The sequence below is a fragment of the Trachymyrmex septentrionalis genome, unplaced genomic scaffold (assembly GCF_001594115.1).
Source record: "Trachymyrmex septentrionalis isolate Tsep2-gDNA-1 unplaced genomic scaffold, Tsep1.0 scaffold63, whole genome shotgun sequence".
Lineage (NCBI taxonomy): Eukaryota > Metazoa > Arthropoda > Insecta > Hymenoptera > Formicidae > Trachymyrmex > Trachymyrmex septentrionalis.
Window position 1 is genome coordinate 77,603 of NW_017305811.1, and position 21,495 is coordinate 99,097.

At 32.2% G+C, this 21,495-nt stretch overlaps 2 protein-coding genes across 2 annotated transcripts; both read left to right on the top strand.

Annotated features, from left to right (window-relative positions):
* The first annotated feature begins 1,148 nt into the window (after positions 1-1,148).
* LOC108753051 (ATP synthase subunit beta, mitochondrial) lies at positions 1,149-10,470 on the top strand. The gene is made up of 7 exons (XM_018494387.1): positions 1,149-1,325; positions 3,169-3,381; positions 4,222-4,485; positions 4,620-4,963; positions 6,114-6,339; positions 7,357-7,586; positions 9,926-10,470. Exons 1-7 carry the CDS (start codon positions 1,217-1,219, stop codon positions 10,097-10,099), a joined length of 1,560 nt encoding a protein of 519 aa, XP_018349889.1. The 5' UTR covers positions 1,149-1,216; the 3' UTR covers positions 10,100-10,470.
* Positions 10,471-12,363: 1,893 nt separating this feature from the next.
* LOC108753052 (28 kDa heat- and acid-stable phosphoprotein-like) lies at positions 12,364-17,349 on the top strand. The gene is made up of 5 exons (XM_018494388.1): positions 12,364-12,555; positions 12,684-12,781; positions 16,419-16,547; positions 16,664-16,800; positions 16,946-17,349. Exons 1-5 carry the CDS (start codon positions 12,546-12,548, stop codon positions 17,160-17,162), a joined length of 591 nt encoding a protein of 196 aa, XP_018349890.1. The 5' UTR covers positions 12,364-12,545; the 3' UTR covers positions 17,163-17,349.
* Positions 17,350-21,495: the final 4,146 nt, after the last annotated feature.

Below are 21,495 nucleotides of genomic sequence, written 5' to 3' on the forward strand. Positions count from 1 at the left end.
TCCCCTGTTCGAAGCATTCCACTGTAACAGGGGAATACTCGACTGTAGTTCCGGTTTAAATTCTCGGTGGAAAATAGACCATAGGCTGCGTTGCCATTTCATTTCAGTGAGTGCATTCAGAACGACAACCGCTCATTGAGCGTTCAATGAGCTCTTTCATCTAATTAGTATATTCCATTAGATTCTAAAATATGGGCAATTATATGAAAGAGCTCACTAGGTGCTCAATGGGTGCATCCAGAAGCACGATCGCTTACTGAGAGCTCAATGAGCTCTTTTATCTGTTTGGTTTACATTTTTAGATCTAACGGAATGTACCATCAAATACAACAATCAAATACAAAAACTTACTGAGCGCTCAATGAGCAATCGTGCTTCTGGATGCACCTAGTGAGTGGTTATCGTTTTAAATGCATCCAGTACAGTATCTAGTAGCCGCCATTTTGTTGGATACTACACTGGAGAAGTGTTCTTGAATGACTAAATACTGGCTAGTGACGTTATACATTGTTCTCATGCGTATTCTCTCATAATTAAAAACTGTTCTGATAAATGAGATACGATGTCACCAGTATCCAGTCATTTGGGAACGCTTCTGCAATACAATATCCAGCAAAATGGCGGCTACTGGATGCTGCACTGGAAATGGGTACGCAGTCATAGTGCTCTAGTATGACCACATAACAGTCAGTACTTCCAACCTTTCTCGCAAGGCGCGATGACATTAAAATCATATTGGCCGGATTTTTTATGAGTTTTCCGAGTTCACACCGTGTTTCGAGTTTAAGTCCATTTTCAGACCTCGAACTTGGTCTCCTTATTACTCCTCCGTACTTATAAATATAGAACTCTATCCGTATCAAGTGCACGATGGCTGTATTCCAAAATTTACTGTCAATATGAAAATCTATAGTGCATGTAAATTTTCGGACATAGCCGATGTAAACTAGGCAATAGGCTTTAGGGAAGTTTGAGAGAAGCTGCGTTCGGCAAATCTGATGCGTCGGAGTGCTCTTTTTCTACAGTACACGAGACATATGCTATAATATAAGAGCATTTCGACGCCTCAGATTTGCATTGCCGAACGCAGCTAGAATCCCATGCTACTCTAGGGTAATAAAGGCATTTGGCAACATTGCTGCTCACAGTGATCACATCAGGCGATCACACTGATCAGTACAGTAGTATTCAATGGTCTTTTCTTAATCGATCGAAGATGATCTTAAACGCTGTGACGAAAGCAGTTCCTGCCTCCTTGAGAGTTATCAAACCTTCCCTTTTGCAAAATGAAATTGCTAAAGTGTCAGGCGTCCTCGCTATCAACAGTGAGTATATATTTTTCGATTTACTAATAGAATAATCGGCGATTGACGTGACATACTTTGTTGAAGTATTTGTCTGAATTTTATTTTGATGATAATATTTTATGAGAAATCGAATAATTCGGAATTAACAACAATCCCGTTCACGACAACCGATACATACTAAATTTCGTATGGACCATTTGAAAAAAATTATTTGTTGGTTATATAATCGGTAGTCGATTGGTGTGAATTCTATTTAACAATATGGCGACCTTAACTTGTTCTTTTATCCCGTTCATAAAATTCTGCGAACAGGTAAATGTTCAGTGCGATTATAAATGATATATTTATCAGTATCTTAATCGGGAAGAAATATTTCGTTCCATAGAATGTTTTTTTTTATAATTTGTTTGACAATGATTTCGGAACAACTGTCGATTGCTGTTCTTTTCTTCGATATTTTTTTCTATTTAATTATATTTTGAAGAACATATTTCGAACTATATGTAAGAATTACGTTGTAAAGATTTCAAAAAATTAATTTTGATAGTTATATATATTTTTATGTTACATAACATATTTTTCGAGTTCGCAAAATTTTTGGAGTACATTGAAATCAACTTTTTTTAGAACAAATAAACATATTTAACGTATTTATTTATGGAAATATATATATCTATAGATGTAATTAATTGTGATTGGTAAAAAATGTTTTTATCTGAAAATATTATTCTAGAATATTTTATAGAATATTAAAATCTGAATATCGATCATGAAACATTTTTTCTAAGGCCGAAACATAATTGAAAATTTGTGTGTATGTGTGTGTGTTTGTGTGTGTCATACGTGCGTGCGTCGCGCGCGCGCGTGTGTATATAAATTTTCATTATTTTACTCTAAGAAAAAATAAGTCTGTTCGCGTTACTTATACTTTTGCATTTGGCACTCGACATATTCGCTTTCTCTCTTTTTAAGGCAAAATTTGTATCTCATTTTAAGTGCAAAAATATTTGGGGATTTCATGCAACGCGAACAGACTTAATTACATGATTGACCTCCTGATCTTTTAACAATAATTTGAGCATTACTTGTCCCAAAGAAAAATATTTAATCAATTGTATTTTATCTGTTTGATTTTGCAAATCGGAGACATTTGTTTGCTCTTTCACTTTGAAAATTATTTGGAAACTCGCACCTTTCTGCTACGTGTTGTCTCATTTGTGTTTGATATTAACATTTCGAGAGTTAATCGAGCCCCTCGATCCGTATTCGAGGACCAAGTTCGCAGAGCTAATGCAAGTTTTCGTACCTAAATTATCTTAATTTCAGCGATGCGTATAAACATATACACTATATGACTATTTAATTAATCATATACATGCATATTGTACTAGCTCAGTATACCATTCTTTAAGTGTATTGCCGAAATTAAGATAATTTAATATAAAGTTACTAGTTTCTATACGTACCAAATACTTAGTACCAAATTAGGACCCAAGTGGAAAAAGCTACATTTAATCTAACTCTATCTGAAATGAATTGAAACCATACACAGCATATACGTTCTGTTCCAACTGAATCATGCACAATGCTATATACTTTATGCATTCCTGTATACGTTTCTGTTAAGATGTGTTAAATATTGAAATGCACCTATTTGTCTAAAATACATTATGTAATTATTAATTATCATCACTGCTGCTATAATTATCACTGAATCTTAACATACCTCACAAAAAATTAATAAAAATTAGTAGATTTTGTCTTTACTTTTTAGATATGTGTACACGATTTCTTTTTAGATGTATATAATTATATATAAATTTTTTGAGGTTTAAATGTAAAATTTAATTATTTTAAATAGAAAGAGACTATGCTGCCAAAGCTGCAGCTGTATCCAAAGGTGGTGCACAAGGAAAAGTAGTTGCTGTCATTGGTGCTGTTGTTGATGTACAATTCGATGATGCTCTCCCACCTATACTTAATGCTTTAGAGGTACAGAATCGTACACCTAGACTGGTACTCGAAGTCGCCCAACATCTTGGAGAAAATACAGTGCGCACCATTGCTATGGATGGTAATATTTTGTGTATATTATAAATGCAATATGTAAGAGATTTATATAAATTTAATTATAGATCTAAAATAGCATTAACAATTAACATTACCCAACTATCACTCGCCAATCTGGATGAAACTATGCACATTTGTTTAACATTGTAAATTATTAAACCCATATTTTTCTCAAAATGAATTTTAAGAGTTGAAACCTTACCTTGATCTTGGCAGGTTGTTTGATCAAGGTTGTTTGGAGGTTAAGTTGATTTTTTCAATGCAAACTTCAAAAAACAGCAAAAATAAGAAAATCAAGATTTAATGAAACAGCACGGCTCCGATAAATGTATAAAGCACATCATTACATAATTCTTCATTAACTCTACAACTTTTGTCGGAAACATATTTCGTTGCCATCTATATGCTCGGAGTAATTCTCATGGCGACGTAACACATTTTTGGGGATAGTTAAGGGGTGGTTTCAATCCTTAAAATTTTGGAGAAAAATAGAAAAACATGGCTCCGATATTTTTCAGTGTTAAACAAGTGTGCATAGTTTCATCTAGATTGATGAGTGACAGGGTAGTGTTACTTGTAAAATTCGCTTTAACTAAAAATAGGTATTTCTCATATTTAATTAAATTTAGTCTTATCGATCCTTGAATTGATCAATTTTTGAACATATATAGTTTAAAAATAAACTAATAATATAAAAAGGCTACCAAGCTGGATGTTTTTGCTAGTAACTTTTATATAAACGGATCAAAATTGATGATATATATTATTTAATTATAGATTTCTTGTGCATATATATAAGTTGATATTTTATCGATTCAATAATAAATCGCTCTTATTGTTATAGGTACGGAGGGTTTGGTACGTGGTCAAAACGTGTTAGACTCTGGATTCCCTATTCGTATTCCTGTGGGAGCCGAAACCTTAGGCCGTATCATCAATGTAATTGGTGAACCCATTGATGAACGTGGACCTATTCCCACAGATAAGTTGGCCTCTATTCATGCAGACGCTCCTGAATTTGTACACATGTCCGTTGAACAAGAGATTCTAGTCACTGGCATCAAAGTCGTAGACTTGCTGGCTCCTTATGCTAAGGGTGGAAAGATTGGTATGACATAATTTAGTAGCGGTAGTATTAAAACTTTGAAAACGTAAAACTCAATCAATTTTGTTTAGTAATATTATTGGAATTATTAATTATCCATTTTAATATGTCCATATTATTATTTTAATATATAACAGGCTTGTTTGGTGGTGCTGGAGTCGGAAAAACTGTACTTATCATGGAACTAATCAACAATGTGGCCAAGGCTCACGGTGGTTATTCAGTGTTTGCTGGTGTGGGTGAAAGAACGCGCGAGGGTAACGATCTCTATCATGAGATGATCGAATCTGGTGTAATTTCTCTCAAGGACAAGACCTCTAAAGTAGCACTAGTTTATGGGCAGATGAATGAACCACCTGGCGCCCGTGCCCGCGTAGCTCTCACTGGTCTCACCGTCGCTGAGTACTTCCGTGATCAGGAAGGTCAGGATGTACTGCTATTCATTGATAACATCTTCAGATTTACTCAGGCTGGTTCCGAGGTAAATAGAAATAATTTATTTAATAAAGGATGTTAAGTTTCAAGCGAATTCGAATAGTATATTGCTTATCTTGGAAATGGGGAAACATCGGAATCATTTGAAAAATTGGAAAAATTTGAAATTCTAAAATTTAGATCTAAAAAAAGTGATTATGTAGAATTTTTTCAATAAATACTGCACATTTTTTTCAGGATATATAGTAGTAATTCATACTGATATTAAAAGTATGCATTATAAAAGTATTAAAAAAAACAATAATATCACTTTTCATGTTTTATTAGAACTGCGTTCCACTTGACGCTCATAACGCTCGCTATCATTATTTGTCCTTGCTTTTTTATAAACAATAAGGATGAAATAATTCAACAAGCATTAAAAACGTCTAGTAATACGCCTGCGTATTCTATTCCTGCTACACCTTTGGTATCTGTATAGAAATTATTAAAAAAAAGTGCTATAATGAATATAGAAGTTATATAATCTTATTGCGTTGTATAATTATATAATTGTGACGTCAAATTGTATGTCTTGCCACATATGTAATATTCCTATATTGCTAGAGCAGCCTTTTTTTTGGAGCGGGAAGTGTACGAAGACAATGAGATAGAGAATAATCAGATTTCTCACTTCCATAGATGCAGATAAGGTTGGTTAGCAATACGCGTATGCGTATTGAAGGTTTTAAGTATGATCTAAGCGAGAGATAGATATCATTCGCATATATGTAGTATTACTATATTGCTAACGCAGCTCGAGACCTGGCGAAAACACTACGGTGCAGATGATATCTACCTCTCACTTAGAGGGCAGGCGTGAGCGTACACGAATGAATTCATCGTAATGTATGTGATACTGTTTACTGGGTAACATTATTTGATGCATTGAAATCCTATATTTTTCTATGAAATATTTTTTTCAAATATCTTGTTTTTGAGATACTTCATCGGTCTGGAACTTTTTGTCACTTTGTATAATGTATATGATACATATAAAAGCCTGATACTGCTCAGGCTGCTCTTCGCCCTGATGAAGTGGACTGCAAGGTTCACGAAACGTTGGCATTTCAAGAATGGATCTGGACACCCGCATAACTTTTATATAGAAAGCACCCGTGGAAGCTTCAAGAATAGTATATGATACATGTTTTTAGGTATCTGCTTTGTTGGGTCGTATTCCATCTGCTGTGGGCTATCAACCTACATTGGCTACTGATATGGGTACTATGCAAGAACGCATCACCACGACGAAAAAGGGATCCATCACCTCTGTTCAAGCCATTTATGTACCTGCTGATGACTTAACAGATCCTGCTCCTGCTACCACTTTTGCTCACTTGGACGCTACAACCGTATTGTCACGTGCCATTGCTGAATTAGGTATGTATCTCTTGATAAATTATACTACTCGCATTACACTGGATTAGTAAACATATAAAGTATCTAAATACAGTAGCATGATGAAATTAATTTTGATAATGAAATAATATATGTATATTCTGTACAAACTTGAAAACATCATTATTAAATATTTAACCGTTTAAACAAAATTTTTCAACTATAGTCCAGAGTAATTAGAATTTTTCTGTAGAAAAATTAGCAGCTAGCTAAATTTTTGCATGGACCTTTATTCCGTCATTCTAAATATCTCGTCCCTATCGATGTAACCTCTGTTTAAAATTTTATAAGAGAGTAAAAAGAAGTAAAAAAAAAGCAGTTTTTCTTCTATAACTTTGAAGTTTGACCACATTTAAAAGAAGCGCTAATACTCTACCTCTGAGATGATGTGGAAAGGAGCTGATGCATTATCTCTCAGGAGCATGATTCTTCAAGCTTCGAAGCCGTTAATACACGGAAAAGGTTGCTTTGAAAAAAACTCGTAAAACCTTTTTTTGTAGAGAATTTTCTAATCTACAAATATCGTAATATTACTATTTTTGCCGTAGAAACAATAAATTTTGAAATATTCGCGAAAAATTGCTTTTTTTTTTATCTTTGACCCTCTATAAAATTTTATGCAGAATCACATCGATAGAGACTTTTGAAATATTGTTTAGAACGACGAATTATTCAGATTCTAACTAATCATATTAAATTGACAAATAAAGTTTAAAACATGTAAAGTAACTGAAATTAGATACTAGTTATTAAAAGAAATATAACTAAGTTAAGTTGCAGTTATAGTTGGAAAAGAAGGAACAAAGTTAAGTTAATGTTATTGAAAAAAAAAGTAATTCTAACTGTAACTTACAAGTTGTTAGTTATAAATAACTAATTACTTTCCAATCCTATCTTTTAATATGTACTAATGTAGTGTAATGCAAGATCGAATTTGCTATCTGAAAATTATCTATTGTATCACAATAATTCTTCGAGTATGTATTTACTGGCATGTAGGTATTTATCCAGCTGTCGATCCTCTTGATTCCACATCCCGTATCATGGATCCTAATATTATCGGTACAGAACATTATAATATCGCCCGTGGTGTACAGAAGATCCTTCAAGATTATAAATCGCTACAGGATATCATTGCAATTTTGGGTATGGATGAATTATCAGAGGAAGACAAGCTGACAGTTGCACGTGCGCGTAAAATCCAAAGGTTTTTGTCCCAGCCATTCCAGGTGAGAGAAAACATGATACATTGTAGGTGTATTGAGTGTTTCACTAGGTAGCCTTGGCTTTCTAGCCTTCATAATGCTCTCAAGCATGAATTGAGCTTTAACATTTGAAGTAAATAAATGTTAAACAAGAATGAAATAATTACATGAGCGAGTACAAAGATGTTATATACTCTCTTTCATCAATCCCGATTAATGTTAATCGATGGTTAACTCTATCACCCCGATTGCCAACGTGAGCACTAAACACAAAAGAAGAGAGAGGAAATATTCTGATACATACATTAAATTGCTGTTGGCACTTATATGAGTTTGATCGTCAATTAATTTAATCAGAAGTTAGTGAAAGAGGCCCATAGAACAGGGGAACCAGCTAATAATGCATGAGCGAATATAAAGAGAGCTTGTATTCTGTAATTGTATGTATTCATAATGACAGGTGCACAACTGTTTTATCATATAAAATATCTACGCAACTTTCTGTAACTCGTTATACAGTCGTTATGAGGACATACAGAAGAATACAGACATAGGTCGTTCAAACCTTAGATATCCAGACAATTGATACACGAAAAATTGTGACAGAAAATTGCCACATTATTTGCGATCCAGAGGTTACGCATGTATATTTGCGATTCAGAAATCACATATGTGCGTGCGTGCATGCGTGCGTACGTACGTGCGGAAAGCGGGCGAGCGAGCGAGCGCGCACAAGGTGTTCCACAATTACCTCCTGTCTTTTTAAAAGCGATTTCTGAGACGAAAATATCGAGGCTATAATAACTTTTTATAGCAATTACTAACGGAGCTGATATTTCACGTACTCAGGCATGATGGTACGACAAGTGGTAGACAGGATTGCCACAAACCTGAAAACCAGAAAAAGTCAGGGAAATTGAAATTGGTCATGGAAAATTGGGAAAAGTCAGAGAAAAATGTAAAAGTGAAATTTCGAAATTTTCTCACAATTTCTTTAAACTGGTATTCCAAATAATTGTTAAAATTTTTTAAGTATTATATTTGACAAATTTATGGGCAAATACGTTCAAAACTCGCGCACTTTAAACAGTTTTAATAAAATAATTAAAATTTATATTTTATACAATATTTTTATTTGATCGTCATAACTGCACTCTTTCTTTATAATACAAATTTACAATACTAATTTATTTTTTGTTGATTCGAATTTGCACGCAAAATTTTATTATGTTACTAAGCTTTTTTTGCGTTGTTTTTAATAATATAGGTTAGCATTCTTACCTTTCTTAGAATTGATCCTTGATTTTAAACGTTAACATTTACATATTTTTAATTTGTCATGGAAAATTTTTCATTTTTATCTGGAAAACTGGAAAGGTCAGGGAATTTATAAATGTGAGAATTTGTCTGTGACAACCCTGGGATGCAAGTAAAGTAAACAAGGTGTGTTCTTGCGCATGTTTAATTGCTACAGCTAATTAGAGCTTGACCTTTTATTCCACAGTTTTTCGGCAGTTTTATTTCAATACGACTGCTATGATAATGAAAATGAGTTCTATTCATAAATAACCATTATTATTTGTAATATAAGACAACCTTTGCCATTGTAATATGACATCCTTTTTGTAATATGACAATCTTTTACACAATATGTCAACATTACTACTTATTACTTATCAGTTATTTATTTTTTTAATAATTGTGAAAAAAATTTGAAAAACGATAAAAGTATAAAAATTGATTAAATTACATGAAAATATGTGAGAATACGTTAAAATTAATAGAGAGAATAAATCGATGTCATTTTGATAATAATTCGAATTAACAGACATCGCGCTGATGACATATGTCAAGGTCATGACTCTCAGTGATCTTCAAAAAATTTTAGATGTCGATTATTTTATGATATTTGCATCATGATATTTCGATTTCTGATTTACTTAATATGGCTGCAATATTTCAAATCACAATCGGCTCATCTATTACGTATTGGATGATTCTAATGTAAAGTTGCTGTAAAATATGTGTACATTTGTCTAGCTGGGAATTTTTCAATAAAAAAAAATTTGTTAATTAATTTAATTTTTTGTTAATAACTTTTTAACGGATAACGAACAATGGCTAAGATGTCTTAGAGGTAACTCAGAGTCAGAACCTTGACAACATATGTCAAAATCCAGATCAGGATCGGAGAGATCTTCCCCAATCGGCATATTTTATATATGGTGGAATTGAAATCTTGCGCATACAGCCTAATATTTTGTTTAATAAGCAATTTACCTAAATTTTTTTAAACTTTACCTAAATTCAGTACTTTATCCAATAATGTGATATGCATTAAAAAGTCGATTATAATATTTTAGGTCGCCGAGGTGTTCACTGGTCATGCCGGCAAACTAGTACCATTACAAGAAACTATCAAAGGATTCCAGAAGATTTTGAATGGAGAATTGGATCACTTACCGGAAGTAGCATTTTACATGGTTGGTCCGATTGAGGAAGTAGTAACAAAAGCGGAATCACTGGCCAAACAATAAATTAATTTAGTCATCTTAAATTGTTAACATTTTATTCGATCATCATTCATTCGTAAAAGCAATCTTCTATTACATGGTTGGCACGAATAGAGTATAACGGTTTTAACTGTCTTGGTCAAAATTGATTTACCTATCTTCTCTCTTTCTCTCTGGTCAAAATGTAGTAAATTTTATTTTACTCTACTATTGGTTGTGTCAAAATTTGCCAGCGCTGAAAATACTACAATTTACGTCACATGCACTATAGATTTTCAATACAGGCAGTCAATTTTGGTACATAGTCATTATAACATAGTTTTTAAGCTAATCCAGCCCAGAATTAAAATAAAGATAAAACAATAATTAGATCAAACTAATTCAGAAAAATATTTTATTAGATATTAAATAATATTGAAACAAAACAAACATTATTGTTATTGCATATATAAAAATAAAATAATACATATTTTTAAAAGGTTCATAATTTTGACCGTGATTCAACCAAATTCTAGCAGCAAAAAAATTAAAGACAGGTAATGAGGATCTGTAATTTTTTTAAAATTTTCTATATTGCTCTATAATTCATATTCATTTTCCAAGAAAGTAATATAATTTTCATAGAAACGTAAATAAGGCTTTAACAGAATTTTAAGAGTACATTAGTACAGTATTGCTATACACGAATACACATACGTGAAAAAGTGAGTCGCCTAACAACATTGATTACTGACACTACATTATTATGGCTATGTTCCGATATTCATTACTAATATTGAAAATTTATAGTATACGTTACATACACTGTAGATCTTTAACACTAGCAGTGAATGTCGCAACACAGCGTTTATCAGCACTTTCAGGGCGAGTAGAAAAGAAAAAATTAAAGCTAGAAACTATCGGATACATAAGGCATCTGATAAGTTTGCGATCAAAATAAAAATAAAAAGCCTTTTAAAACAAAAATACCCTTTAACTAGTGATTAGAACCAATTTTGACCTGTTAAAACCAGTTTTGATCACTGGCTAAGTCAAAACAAAAAAAGTAGTTTTTTGTCAATTCTGCCTTCTAATTAAATTTCTATTCTCGATTCATTTTTATCCCATCATAGTTCCTTAAATGAAATATAACTGAACAAATATCAAAAATGTTTGAGAACATAAAAGAGAAGCGAAAAAATATAAAAATTGAACTCTTTATCAAGAAATATTACTGCAATAAATTATATTTATTAAAGTTTTACTTTGAAAGACTACTTTATATTTTACCTTCTTTTTACAAAAGCGCTTATTAGAAATTATTAGAAAACCAGACATGAATATACTCAATCGAAATACACATTAACATATACTACTTCTAGACTTTCTCTGTAGATGTGATTGATAACGTGTTACTATTAACACCATATAATCACGATGTATATGTTAGATATATTAATAAAGTTTTTAAAAAAACGATGTTCATTATGCAATATTAGCATATACGAAATATATCTTTCAATAATTTTCAATTTAAGCAGTGAAAAAATAATACAATATCATAAATATATGAGTAAATTTAATAAAATATTCTTTTTTTGTATATGTAGGGGAGGAAAGCATGTCCACATAATCATTTTTCTAAAATAATTTTCGTAATATTAATCATTGGTTGTTCCAATTGATATGTCTTTTTTAATATCTAAAAAAATTCATAAATTTTTACAATTTTGTAATATTTTTTCTACAATTTTAATACGCTCTTAATATATCTTAAACTTAATTAGTCATAGAATATACATCATATGTAACTGAAAGTTTATAAAATCTCTGTTATATATGTGACACAAAAGTAGTAAAAAAAATCTTATCTGTTAAAACTGAAATATGATATGATTGAAAAACCATTATAAAAAATCCTTTTTGAGGATTCAACTTACTCTATTATTCCATATTTAATGATATGACATTCTGAATACTCATTCTATTGGTAGATTGTTTTTCTTGTGAATTTACTTCCTTGCGACATGGTTCTACAACAAGATTTCTATGATTCGAGATAAAAACTATCATTAAATTTATATAATAAATAAGAAAGTGACTTTACTTGAAAAAAAAACCTTTTTTCAATTTCACAACTACATATGTGGATATAGTACAGATACGAACCACATTTACTTTCGACGATACGATTTTATCGACAGTATTAAAAAAATAGATGTAGTCACGTAGTTCCCAAACCGAAAATGGATGTACTGGCGGTAATGTATGGGCGATTTCGATGATAATAGGAAAAAGGCCGGCATAGCCTCTCTCAGGTTTCTCTCCGACTAAGGTCTATCTCAATCTTTGGTGTAGCTCGATAAGGCGGCTTATGAAATTCGTATTTCTTTTGGTAGTGTGATATATATAATCCGCGGATCAGAAATTCACGCAGTTCTTACGATATATTTAATCATTACTGTGATTTGCGCTACTATTACGAACTACAATGCCGCGAGGTAAGTATTCTTTTACAACTGCTACTTTCTGGTCTCTGTCTTCTTAATTCGTTTTATGTTCCGCGTTCTCTTTCGAGGAAAACGATTTCTGTATATTTCTTCGTTACTAATCGCTCTTTGTCGCGCAGGAAAATTCGTAAATCATAAAGGCAGGAACAGGCACTTCACAAATCCAGAAGAATTAGAGGAGCAGCGGCGCCAGGAAGAAAAAAAGCAACAGTGGAGAGTTAGTATTTTTAGGTTAATTGACACGAAGCTATTTAGATATTTACCTCTTTTAGCCCAATATTAGACCAATATTACATGAATCCGTTTTTTGTCGTATTATAAATTTTTCAAGCCCGTTGATTGACTATATAATAAAAAGGTCCCGAGATCCTTTCTATCTTGCAGCCAATTAACACACTTGAAAAATTTATTGTAGGACAAATGTGTAAAACAGAAAGGTCTTCGCGGATCTCTCTATCCCATAGTCAATCAACAGACTTGAAAAATTTGTTGTACAACAAAAACGCACAAATAAAATATTACCCTTACATGAATCCGTTTTTTTGCTTTGTTTATACTTCGGTCTTAAGCCTAAAATCCTAAAATTCATCTAATAGGGTTGTCAGTCTTAATTGTTCCTAACTGAAATCTGTATTCCATTGGCTGAATTTTAGAATTTTGGGATTAAGATCAATGCATAAATTAGGCATTTGTCATAAACCAATTTTTCAAGTCTGTCAATCGGTTATAAAACAAAGAAGCCTGAGATCCTTTGTCTTGCAGTCAATTGATACGCTTGAAAAATTTGTCATATGATGAAAAAACGGACGCATATAATATTGGCCTTACACTCTGGAACACTTGGTAGGGTGCTATTTTATTTGTGCATTTTCATTGTATGACAAATTTTCTCCCTTGAAATCATAAAATTTTTGTTTCAAACATTTTTGCCTGTAACTTACAGATTTTGAGAAAATCGATTGGATAAATTAAAATGGTCCATTCTATATATACAGGATGTACAAAAAGTCCCGAACTCTTCCAAAATCTTGAAAAGTAAGCATTTTTAAGAAACATGTTTCAGATAAAAATTACAGGGTTTAAAAAGATCTATTCACTGATCATATCCGTTTGACTTTGGATGGCATTGCCAAGGTCAGGTCAAGGTCAAATCGATTTTTTTAAACAGCACACCCTATTTTTGATGCCAGAATCTAATAGCTAGTGTCAAGAGCTTTTTGAAACTATAATAAAATTATTTTTCATTAAGTACTTTTCAAGTTATAAAGCTTGGAAGTTACAGTACCGCTGATATTAGCATTACTTGACGCGTTGATTAATTTTATTATAGTGTTTTGAAAAGCTCTTAACATCAGCTATTAGATTCTGGCATCAAAAATAGGGTGTGTTGTTTAAAAAATTCGATTTTACCTTGACTTGATCTTGGCGACGCCACTCAAGGTCAAATGGATATGATCAGTAACTAGATCTTTTTAATCCTATAATTTTTATCTGAAACATTTTTCTCAAAAATACTTACTTTTCAAGACATTTGAAGAGTCTGAGACTTTTTGTACACCTTGTGTGTGTGTGTATACATATATATATATATTTTTTTTTTATACATATCACATTTTTTGCTAATAATTTTTCAACGAACAGTTAATGCCATGTAAAACTTTTTGAATGTTTTAAAGGATCAGCATCCCTACATTTATTTTTGTAAATATATCTATACGTATAACTGCAGATTACAAATTTCATGTAAGATTTCGTCATATAATTTCATAAATATTTTTCTATTAGAATAAAATCCATTCCTAAATTAGTTGGCATCCTATTTATTTATAACTGATGTAGAATATTTAATAGCAAATTAAAATATAAAAATTATTATAAGTAGTTACTAATATGGGAAAGCTCCCAGAGCATGTATCATAGAATTGTTCGAAATGGATTCTAATCGGAATTATTCCGTTGTTCCTAGGAGACACAATAGAAATCTAGGAAATAATTCCAATCAGAATTATTCCGATTTATTCTATAACAAGTACTCTGTTCCTGACAGGTGTTCTTGTCTGTTAGTGAAAATTGACTTGTAGAAGGGGTAAAAATATTCAATACGTATTTTTTTATTAGCAGTCAAACATGTTTAAGGGATGAAATCCTACTGAATGTATTTTTCCAAATTTGCCAAAATATATATCTCTATTTTCTGATTACTAAAAATTATGAAACAAACGTTATTGCTTTTAAATCCGAACACTTCGAAGCTCGGATTTCCGACGAGCCGTCTGACTACTCTACTCCTTACTACCACAGAAAACACTCCCTTATATAGTTCTCGGAATCAATCTTTCGGCTTCTGACAAGAGAATGTTTCAAATTGTAAAAGTGATATAAAAAAAAACTAACGTCAAAAGAACACATTTGAAATAGGTATTCTAGGAGGGATTCTCAAATCTTGGAATTCTGTATCCCAGTTGAGCAAAAATATGTTTGGCCACAAACTTAAACACAAAATATCCAGAGAACAATGCATTAAAAAAAAAAATATTTATAAAAATAAAGCCCACAGGTTGAGTTTTTCATTACTCTCGAAATCTCAAAATAAGTAGATCACCTGATGGCCCTCTTTAAATTCTATGTGAAACATTTTTTTTCCCCTTCTTCCAAAAATGCATTGTTCTTGAGATATTGTGTTTAAATTGATAAACATGCCGATCAGAAGAGATTGCTCCAATGACTTTGACATGTTATTAAGGTCATGATCCTAAATAATCTCCAAGAAGTTTTAAGCGTGGCTCGTCACCCTTTAAAAAGTTATTAACAAAAAAGTTTAAGAAATAACGTCTTCTGTCTGCTTTATGCAATATTAAGAATTACTCCGCACCCTCGACCTGTCTAGGAGCGTCAGACTTTCCCGCGAAAGGACCATCCCCTTACCTCGTGCGATTCTAGGCAGACGGGGAGGTCGGGTGCAACTCGCTTCGTGTGAAAATCGTGCGCCTCTAGACAGGGAGGGGAGATAAGGTGGAATTTGCTTCGCGCAGAAAATTCAATGTCCCTCAGTAGAGAAGCTATGGAATAATTTTTAATATTGCGTATAGCAGAAATAAGACGTTATTTCTTATTTTTTAAACTTCTTAATGAATAACGAGCGACAGCTAAAACATCTTGGAAATCACTTAGGATCATAACTTTAACAACATATCAAGGTCAAAATCATCGGAGCGGTCTCCCCCGATCGGCATATTAGTCAGAATAGCTATTTCAAACATGATCTTTTGACTAGTAACGTTAATTTTTTTATATTACTTTTACAATTTGGAAAGTTCTCTTATGAGCAAAATATGATGGTGTAATTTTATAAATATATAAAATATATAGAATTTCGATATCTATCCACTGATGTAAAAATTAACTAGGTGCATTTGCTTATATTACTTGGCACTCTCAAATTCGCACGTAAGCAGGAGATTCTGGTGGATGTCGCATCATAACGCGACTCCAGGAAAAGATTTACGTTCTGGAGATCATTCAAGCAATTCAGCGTATGTCATCTTGAAATACATACATATGCATTTTATACCTTTACGAAATTACGCTGTCACGCTTCGTTCAAAAAACGATTCAGCCAAAAAATATAAATTTGGTTACTTTTCGAAGATTAATTTCTCCTTGAATATTTAGTTTAGTTGCTGATAAAAAAATACGCATATTTTTATCTCCTGTACAAACTTACGAAATTAAAATCGGAGAAAAAACCTAGGAGCATTTCCTTGTAAATGAATTTTATTCTCAGATAAGAATAAATTATTGTCTTTTACATTATATTTTACTGAAAACTAAGTTAATTTTCCGTTATTTTACAGAAAAATAAAGGGCAAGAAAGTTCGAGTGAGGAAGAAGATGATGAGGAGACCAAAACGAGTGGAGCCAATAGGTCAAAAAGTAGCACTACAGATAGCAACAGTGAGTCAGAATCAGAATCAGAAACAGAGGTATCTATATACGTGTGTATATACGTGTGTACAAGATTAAAAAGATCTTTTGTACACAGTTACATAAATAAAGTATTGCGTTCTAATTTATTCCATTAATTATTCTGTTCTTGTAGGGAGGAAAAGCAAAAGGTGTAGAGAATTTAATTCAAGTAGAAAATCCAAACAGGGTACAAAAGAAAACAAAAAAATTATCCCAACTGAATCAATCGTTAGACACTGCAAAACCTGCAGAACTATCTCGAAGAGAGCGGTATGTGTATGATTGTTTTGATTATAATTATATAATGTTTTGATGTTTTTTTAAAAATATATCCTACAATCATATCTTATTGCATGTATTACTTATGTCAGTCTCATTAATATTGAAAATTGATTTATGTGATTCTAATTTTCAGGGAACAATTGGAAAAACAAAGAGCCTATGTGAATTATCAAAAATTACACGCGGCAGGTAAAACGGATGAAGCTCGAGCGGACCTAGCACGATTGGCTATAATTAAGCAGCAACGAGAAGAGGCGGCAAAACGACGAGAGGAAGAGAAAAAGCAAAAAGAAATGGCGCAACAAAAGAAGACAGAGCTAACACAGAAGGCGCTCGGAAAAAAATCTTAGAACATTATGATGACTAATTGCCACAAACTTCTATAACTAGACTGCTGACTTCGATTATTTTGTATATGAGGTCTGTTTTCTGTGGCTGAACTAGTGTACACTTTTTGAACTTGAAGTGAGATAGGTATATGTTTGATACTTGTCGAAAATGAGAAAGAGAGTTCTAGTACAGTTTAGTGCAGGAACACAGAAAATAGACCAATGATAGAAAAAAAATACTAAAAAGTTCTGTCGTTATACTTATGTATGTATAAGGTTGGAGCACAGACTTTTGGATAACGCATAATTCATAAAACATAAAAGAATTAACTAATCAGAATTCTTCATTTCATGAAAGGAAAGATTAAATGGTTAATTCTTTTATATATTATGCATTAACGCTCCTAAGTACTCAGCAAAAAACTGCGTTGACGACGGCGACACAGAATTAAATGGCGGCCTGACGAAACCGGTTGTCGGCGCGTCGAAAGCGAACACATGTATGTACATGGGCTCGTGCTTTTGTGCGTGCGTGTGTTACAGCGTAACATCACCACGATAAATGGCTGAAGTTAGAAGCATGGAAAAGTGACGTTTTAATTACGAAATTTGTGCTGCATGCCATTTCGTTATTATTTGCTTAATTGTGAAAATGTGACTTGTTTCGTACTTCTGAAAGTCCTAAAAATGGACAGAAACTACACTTATCTTAGAATTTTATATGTAAAAGCGTATATTTCACTCATTTTATCTGCCTTTTATAATCATTTACTGACTATCAAGAAAAAGACAGCTTTTGATCATTTTTACAAATATTTTAAAGCGATCTCATTTAGATTTGTCCAAATTGTCTTTATTTACAAATGGCATGCAGCATAAATTAACGTGTTATTTCTCGTCTATGACGTCGCGATTCCAACATGGCCGCCGCAACTACTCAGGAGTCTTAAGATGCATTTTTCAGGAGCCGCTCAAATCAGCCAAAAAAAGATTACGTGACGACTTTTGTGTCAGAACTAAATAAAGCGACAACTTTATATTACGAGTGTGATTTAGTTTTGAGGGTTTTTCTCAAAAACTGATTTATTTAAACAATATATACGTAAACGTTTAATAACGTTGTACGATCAACATTTAATTCTCTGGCAAGTTCTGAAGTGGATAGTATTGGATTTTCGTCCAATAATGCTTGCAAATCTGCATTTTCTAGCTTTTGTTAATATTGAAATCACCACTTTTGAATCGACAGAACCAGTATTCACATGTCTTAGGGTGCAGTCTATTTGGCGCTACAAACGCTTCGGAAGCATTTGACTGGCTCAGAAGAAAAAATTTCACTAATTAACTAATCAAAAAATGTTTGGAAACATTTGTAGCATTAAGTGGATCGTAGCCTTAATTGATGGAACAACATAAGTTTCTATCTTCTATATAGAAAGTAAGAGAGAGGGACGGTGGAAGATGGCCAATCTCTTTCCATTCAACGGTGTAATGGGAGAGAGAATGAGAGAAAGATTGATCGTCTTTTGGTCCCTCTCCTTCATTATTGTCGATCATATTTGAATACTACTTATAGCGAATTCAATTGGGCGCACTCAGTGCGCATTGGTGCACATTAAAGCCGTCGTATACAAAATAACGTAAAGATATGTTTATACATATCATAAAAATCGATTAAATCCTGAAATACTCAAATACATTTTACTATTTCGATAAAATATGTATTTTATAATTCGGAATATTTGCACTTCACTTTTATACTTAAATTAAATCAGTGTACAACGGCTTTAATATGCACCAGTGCGCACTAGTTCTTCCAATCGAATTCGCCATTAAATACAGATCATGCAGTCTATTCTCTATATCTTTGGCTAGGCATCGAACATGGCGACGAAGTGATCAGTCCTGATATAGTCTAGTAGTAGAAGTTATGTGCTAATTGCATAACTAATTTATCACAATATATTAATATTAATATATCCGAAGATTATTCCGATTGTCTAATCTTAATAAAATGTGGTAAACCGGTTCATATAATTACTATATACACGTTTTATGATACGTTAATGTCATTGTTTATATAAATACAATGAATTATATGCAGTCTTTATAAATATGTCAGTTTTGTTAAGCGCCGGCACAGGATAAAGTTCCTAGAAATTGCTAGATGATATCCACATTCTGATTGATATCCACATAATAGCGCTATCAATTAAAGTGAAAGTGAGAACGTACATACGAAGTTTATTCGCTATATTAGTTAAAATTTTCAAAAAATTTTGCATTTAAAATGAGATAAATATACAAGATATCTCATTTTAATTGACCACTTCAAATATCTTTTGAATAGTGCATTTTAGGGAAAAATATAAATAAAAGTTTTATAATTTCAAGGAAAACATAAGAAAGTACCATTGGTTTGACTTTGGATAACGGTGTCAAGATCACTTTGAATTTTTTTAAATGAAGCTCTCCATTTTTCATTACATATTCTAGTAATTCTAGCTTGCCCCGAAGAGCTTTTTAAAACATTATATAATAAAATTCTTTTTCATTAAGTACTGTAGAATTCTAAGTGCTCCTCAGAGATTATAGTCAGGATATCGCATAGGCTTAAGCCTATTCTACAATGTACTCTTTGTTCCATGCTTCTTGCTCTTTACCTCTTGCTTTCTTCCCGCTTTGCGTTTATTAACCGTTTTATTGACAATCATATTTCTTGCCATGTATATTTCTTCCAAAGTTATTACTTTTATCTCGGGTGAAAAAAGCGAAAAACGGGATAAGAAGAAAAAAGATAAGATGTAAAAAATAACAAGAAACAGGCAACAAAATGTACATTGTAGAACAGGCTGCAGGTTTACAGAGTTAATCCAGTTTTCATTATCACATGTTTTATTAGTACGTCTTGTACATACAAGACGTAACAATGAAACATATGATAACAAAAGCTGGATTAACTCTGTTATTAATCATCTTCTTATACTTTACTAGACTAATTTCAAATATAAAAAATAACTATTATTTAAAACCATTATTTATGTTAACATTTTTTTATAAATATACTCATATTAACAATAAGATCCCATACCCCTAATAATTTCATTAGCCATTTTTTTACTTATCTTTTTTAAATTCTAATATTATTAATAAAAATTTATTAACTAACCTAAATAAAAAAATTTTTTCAAATATTTTTAATATTTACACATCTATCCATATAATAATACTACTTTATTATGCATATTTTTTTTATTATTATCTATATTTAGAATTATTAAAATTTGCACAATTAAATCTTTCATTTTACGAAAAATTAACAATTAAATATTAAAAAACTATATATCTATATTATATTTTTTATACCTAATTATATGAAAAACATTTCTAAATTAATTAAACACTATTATTAACTTATCCTCTCCTACTAACATCTCTTACCGATGAAAATTTGGTTCTATATTACGTCTCTTCCTCTCTATTCAAATTTTTGTTTTATTACTATGTACCTCCAATTGTTGTCTTATTACTTTACCTCCAAGATTTCTGCTCACTCGGTTCGACATCGGATTCTGGAGAAATCCAACATCATCAAGGTACCTAATGCCAATACTTCTCTGCTGGTAACATTTAATTTTTCACAAAAGCTTTTTAATAAATAAGGTATGTTTTTTATGATTATGAGCGCTGAAGAAAGGAGAGAGCATGACATCATATTAGAGCAAAATATAGCATATATGTAATATATGACTGATCCGCGTCCGCATGTATTTATTGCGTAGTGCATATTACATATATGATTATACGCGCGTGTCCAACATGTTTATATAAAAGTGTATAAAAAAAAAACAATGCGACTTTTATTTATGCCAGCGCATGCACATACTCGAGGTACACTGTTGAAGTGAGAGATCCATATTGTCAGTCTCACTACAAATGCTTTGGAGCGTTTGCTTGGCTAATTAGAAAAAAGAATTTTACAAACTGACCAATTAAAAATTGCTTTAAAGCATTTGTAGCATCGCGTTGATCATACCTAGTTGCTTTGTCGACTTAAACGCCCCCATTGACTCTTTCTTACCGCTTGCCTGTAGAGAGCCTCACAGAGAGAGAATGGCAAATTGCAACACGTGACCCGTCTCCTCTGATTGGACATGGAAGAGAGAAAACTGGTCACGTGACCCTCCTTCTGATTGGACATGGGCATTTACGTCGCAATTTGCCATTCTCTCCCTGTGAGAATCTCTACTTCCCCCTCTTTGCGTTTGCCTCTAGCATGCCGCTCATTAAAATAGATATAAAGAGAATTAGCCAATACCTAATGCTGATTGGCTTTGCCATTAAGTGTTCTTAC

What these genes read in the sequence shown, in the direction of transcription:
- LOC108753051 (XM_018494387.1), top strand. Translation starts at nt 1,217, where the DNA reads ATGATCTTAAACGCTGTGACGAAAGCAGTTCCTGCCTCCTTGAGAGTT. An exon ending in TTACTCAGGCTGGTTCCGAG is followed by an intron (nt 4,964 to 6,113) that starts GTAAATAGAAAT and finishes ACATGTTTTTAG; the next exon opens with GTATCTGCTTTGTTGGGTCG. An exon ending in TTTTGTCCCAGCCATTCCAG is followed by an intron (nt 7,587 to 9,925) that starts GTGAGAGAAAAC and finishes ATAATATTTTAG; the next exon opens with GTCGCCGAGGTGTTCACTGG.
- LOC108753052 (XM_018494388.1), top strand. An exon ending in AAAAAAAGCAACAGTGGAGA is followed by an intron (nt 12,782 to 16,418) that starts GTTAGTATTTTT and finishes GTTATTTTACAG; the next exon opens with AAAAATAAAGGGCAAGAAAG. An exon ending in GAACTATCTCGAAGAGAGCG is followed by an intron (nt 16,801 to 16,945) that starts GTATGTGTATGA and finishes TCTAATTTTCAG; the next exon opens with GGAACAATTGGAAAAACAAA.